This window comes from Lolium rigidum, chromosome 6 (genome assembly GCF_022539505.1).
Source record: "Lolium rigidum isolate FL_2022 chromosome 6, APGP_CSIRO_Lrig_0.1, whole genome shotgun sequence".
NCBI classification, from domain to species: domain Eukaryota; kingdom Viridiplantae; phylum Streptophyta; class Magnoliopsida; order Poales; family Poaceae; genus Lolium; species Lolium rigidum.
In genome coordinates this window covers 325,788,490-325,792,994 of record NC_061513.1, presented here as the reverse complement: position 1 = coordinate 325,792,994, position 4,505 = coordinate 325,788,490, and the positions used below count along the sequence as shown (strand labels likewise).

Genomic DNA, 4,505 nt, shown 5'->3' with positions numbered 1-4,505 from the left:
ATGCACACAGCCGAAAAAGAAGAAGAAACTAAAAAAGAGTCTCGTTATAGTGTTCCATTTCTTCCGATAGTAACACAAACACCACCATGCCAATATCTGAAGTCCAAGTTCTGCGACGGGTTGGTCTTCTTAAGTCCACCCCGGTATCTACACCTATGTCTTCCACTGATAGGTTTTGCTCTACAGATGGCACACTACTTTCAGCAGAGGAGTATACACGCTTTCACATTATTGATGGAGGTTTACAGTACCTTAGTAGGACGAGGCCTGATTTATCATTTGCCGTGAACAAGGTGTGTCAATATCTATCTGCACCGCGATGTATTCACTGGGCAGCAGTTAAGCGTATCTTGCGCTATGTTCATGGCACTTTATCCTATTGTGTGTTGTTGAGACGTACTACCTCGTCTCCTAATCTTTTGTCTCCTTTCTCTAATGCGAACTGGGCTGGTAATTCTGATGATCGGCGATCAACTGGGAGATATGCTATCTTTATGGTGATAACCTGGTTTCCTGCAGTGCTCGTAAACAGGCCATTGTATCTCGTTCCAGTACGGAGTCTAGGTATAAAGCACTTGCTAATGCTACTGAGTTGATTTGGGTATCCATTAGCAAGAGGTTTAGTGAATATATCAGCTGAACTTGGGGTGTCTCAGAGTAGTCCACCAGTCTTATGGTGTGATAATATTGGAGCAACTTTTCTCCTGTCCAATCATGTGTTTCATGCTCGTACTAAACACATTGAGGTGGATTTTCATTTTGTCAGATTCGGTTTATCTCCTCCAAGGATCAGTTAGGTGATATATTCACTAAACCTCTTCCTTTACCATTATTTCGTTTTTGTAGACACAATCTCAACCTTGCTACTCCTGGTTGAGATTGAGGGAGGGTGATAAACTGTATATTATAACCGTATCGGTATGGTATTGTATAAACCTACCGTATACAACTCTGTAATCTATCCCATATATATATATATGTGCTAAGCCGGCCCTTGTATGGAGCTAGGCAATACCCCTACAATCGATACCCTACGTTTCTCAATTTTAACTGTGGAAAATGTATGGTCAATAAAGAGGCATTTGAACTATGGAAAAGGGTATGGTCAATAAAGCTCTGAATGTTTTTTTTGTTTTGTTTTGAAAAAGAGAGTCGCCTCTCCGATTTCTATTAATAGAAACCACATGTTTGCTACAAGGACAATAAAGCTCTGAATGTTGGTGTTCCACTTCGTTTATTCTCCCCCATTCGATGCCATGCATGATCCCAGAATGCTTAACCATAAGTTACATCTTGAGCTGATCATGTTTGGACCTTTTTGTACTGCTGCTCTGGATGGTATAGATCTAGATATATGGTGGTAGGATCCCTTAATTAGTGGCAGCGATTAATCCCGGGGTGGATAAAATCGAACAAGCCCTAATTTGCCAGTAGGTATGCAGCTTAATTAGGACTGTACTGCCAATGCAGCGTCGGCTTCGACCTTCTCGCCCTTGTTGTGTCCGAGCTCCGCCGCCGTAAAATGCATAGGATGGGCCGTCCGGCTTGTGTCCCTCTCATGGGTTCTCTTCCTCGAAAGCTCCGACACGAAGCTGATCATGTCCGTCAGGTCGCAGTACGACGACCCGCCTTCCTCCATGGTCGCTGTCGCCTCCGCGGCGAGCTCCTTGGCCCTGCCCCTTCTGGCCGCCCCCTCCGGCCCGTCGTCCATCAGCTCGGCGATCACTTTCTCCACGTCGCCGCTCGCCACCTGAACGCCGTCGGCCTCCTCGGGGACGTACATGGCGGGCACCTTGACGCCGGACCTGACGCCGACGCCGAGCACGTCCACGAGCAGCCGCTCGCTGGAGAACTGGTCGCAGAAGCTGGGCCACGTCAGTGCCGGCACGCCGTAGGAGATGGCTTCCAGCGTTGCGTTCCAGCCGCAGTGCGTGAGGAAGCCGCCCACTGCCGGGTGCGAGAGGATTGTCACCTGCGGCGCCCACCCCCGCACCAGGAGTCCCCTGTACTTGACACGCTCCTCGAACCCTTCGTCGTCGAGCAGCGTCCTCACGGCGGCGTCGGACTTGGCCTCTTTGATGGCCCACACGAACGGCCGCCCGGAATTCTCGAGTCCTCGTGCGAGCTCTGCGAGCTGCTTCGCCGGCAGCCTCGCGATGCTGCCAAAGCTGATGTACATCACGGACGCCGGCGGCCGGGCTTCGAGCCACGAGATGATACGGCTGGCGTCTACATCGGCGCGATTGCCGCGGCCGGCTTTGGCGTCGTCGTCCATGGTCAAGGAGGCGCATGTCGGCCCGACTGCCCACGTCCTCCGACCGAGCGCTGCGGCGTACGCGTCGACGAAAACGCCCTCGACGCCCCGGAACGTGTTGATCAGCAGGCCGTCGGCGGTGGCCTCGGCGTCGATCATGTGGCGCTGCTCCTTCTCGACGCCGGGGAACTGAAAGAAGCCCTGGAAGGTGGCCTTGTTCCCGACGGCGCGCACCGGGAAGTCCGGCACCTCGAACGGCGCCATGTCTTCGTCACCGACGCTGTCATACACGCCGTGCGCGAACAGGTTGTGCACGGCGAGGAGGTAGTAGGCGGACGGGCAGTGCATCACTAGCCTGGGGATGTCGAAAAGTTTGCACACCCCCGCTGTCCAAGGGTTGCACGCGTCGGCGATGAGGCAGTCCGGCCGGCGGGGCAGTGCCCGAATGTACTCCTCCAGCGGCTCGGCCATCTTCCAGATGGCGTGGAAGAAGGTGACATGCTCCTTGTCGAGCTGGTCGATGGCCTCCAGCCCCTCCGCGAGCCCGAGCTGCGGGCCGGGGAATGGGAGCTCGACGAGCTCGATAGGGAGGCCTGCCCTGTTGGCAGCCTCCACGGCGGCCCTGTTGCGCGCGACGTTGACGGGCGTGACTACGACGGTGACCCGCGGCCCGCGCTCGGCGAGGATGCGCGCCAGGTCCACCATTGGGATGATGTGGCCCTGCGCCACCAGCGGCACCAGAAAGAAGTGTAGCTCCGTCGACGCCGCCATCTCTTCCCGGTCGGCCCGCTCTATGTTCTGATGAGCAATGGAAATTGGCAACAACGGTGATGGAGCGGCGCAAGCTTATCGATCGAGCCTAAGGCGTACGGCACTACCAATGTCGAGGCTACGAGGCCGCTATATATGTTGGATGGATGACGTGACACGTACTCCCTCTGATCTTGTTTAATTCGACGCGGCGTTAGTACCTACGTAGCTGTTTACTCGTGCTGAGCTCGCGTCAATTTAATCTGTCCGGAGGGAGAGTACATATAATAGAACTACAGCTGACTACGGATGTGTACATTTTTGATCGATGGATGGAATTCATGTGAGAGGAAGGAGAGAAGACGTGGCCGAGTAGGCATCAACTAGCTATCTAGGGGAAGATGACAAGGTAGATGATAAGGCGTGCAGTCACCGTGCCTACACATTTTGAGATCGACGAAGTATGAGTGGATGGGTCATAGCAAGTCATGGCCATGGCCGCAATTCGCTTTTGAGATTGAGCGGATCAGAGCCGTCAGTATGGGTCAAAACAGATTCTAGAAGCAAGCAGTCCAGCAGAAACTTCACCGAATTAGAGCAAATTTTTTACAGAGGAGACCACCTGCCTTAGTGAATTGCCAGAAAGGACAACCTAATAATAAAATTGACAACAAAAAAAAAAACATCCCAGGCGTGGCGCAGGGGCCGGGTGACACGTGGCAACCTGCCGCCGAAGCTCGTGGCGGCAGAGCTTGTCGCCATCGGTGGTGGCAGCACATTAGCCGCCATCGAGCTGTGGTGGGCCATGCCACCCCCGCTAGTGGCGGCAGGTCTACGTGGCAGCAGGGTGCCGCCGCCCCTGGTGGCATGCCTCGCTTTTCCGACAACCACGCCACGCCCTGACTCCCACACCGCAAAAGTAGCCGATCCCCTGTTTCGGCCGACCACAACTCAAGTTGATTTCTGTCCTGGTCGGCTGTCCACAAGCAGCGGCGGCGGTGGCGCCACCGATTCCTCCTCCACAACAACCGGGCCGCAACAAGCGGTACGTGACGGTGTTGGAGGCGCAGCGGCGGTGGGCGCAAGAAGAACCCTGCAACCACCGCGACGTCTCCCTACCACATGGATGACATCTGAACAGGGGAGGATCCCAGTTTCACCTCCACCCACGGACTGGCGGGCACTACGTCAGGAGATGAACCGACGATTTGAGCGGTTGCCACAGGCGCTGCATTACGAGGACGCGTACCTACGCGAAGATTTCTGCGCACCTTCCTTGCCTAGGAGCACGAGGCGCGCCGGACGATCTGTAGTACGCGGGTCGAGGACGAGCTCGACTACGAATACGATGAAAAGGACAAGGAGATGGAGGACGTTCAACCTCCAGCCACTAGCCACTGTGAAGATAGAGCCGCTCGTCCCCGACGACTATGACGAGGAGGCGGCCACGGCCGCCACAGTAGCAGCTCAAAGGCTGACGAGGGCTCGAAGTGGTCCTGGC

The 4,505-nt window shown here is 55.0% G+C and overlaps 1 protein-coding gene across 1 annotated transcript; it reads right to left on the bottom strand.

The window, feature by feature from the left end:
- Positions 1-1,447: 1,447 nt before the first annotated feature.
- On the bottom strand, positions 1,448-3,195 carry LOC124667279 (UDP-glycosyltransferase 73C5-like). The gene has a single exon (XM_047204582.1). The coding sequence runs from the start codon at positions 3,023-3,025 to the stop codon at positions 1,448-1,450; it is 1,578 nt and encodes a 525-aa protein (XP_047060538.1). The 5' UTR covers positions 3,026-3,195.
- Between the last annotated feature and the right edge of the window lie 1,310 nt (positions 3,196-4,505).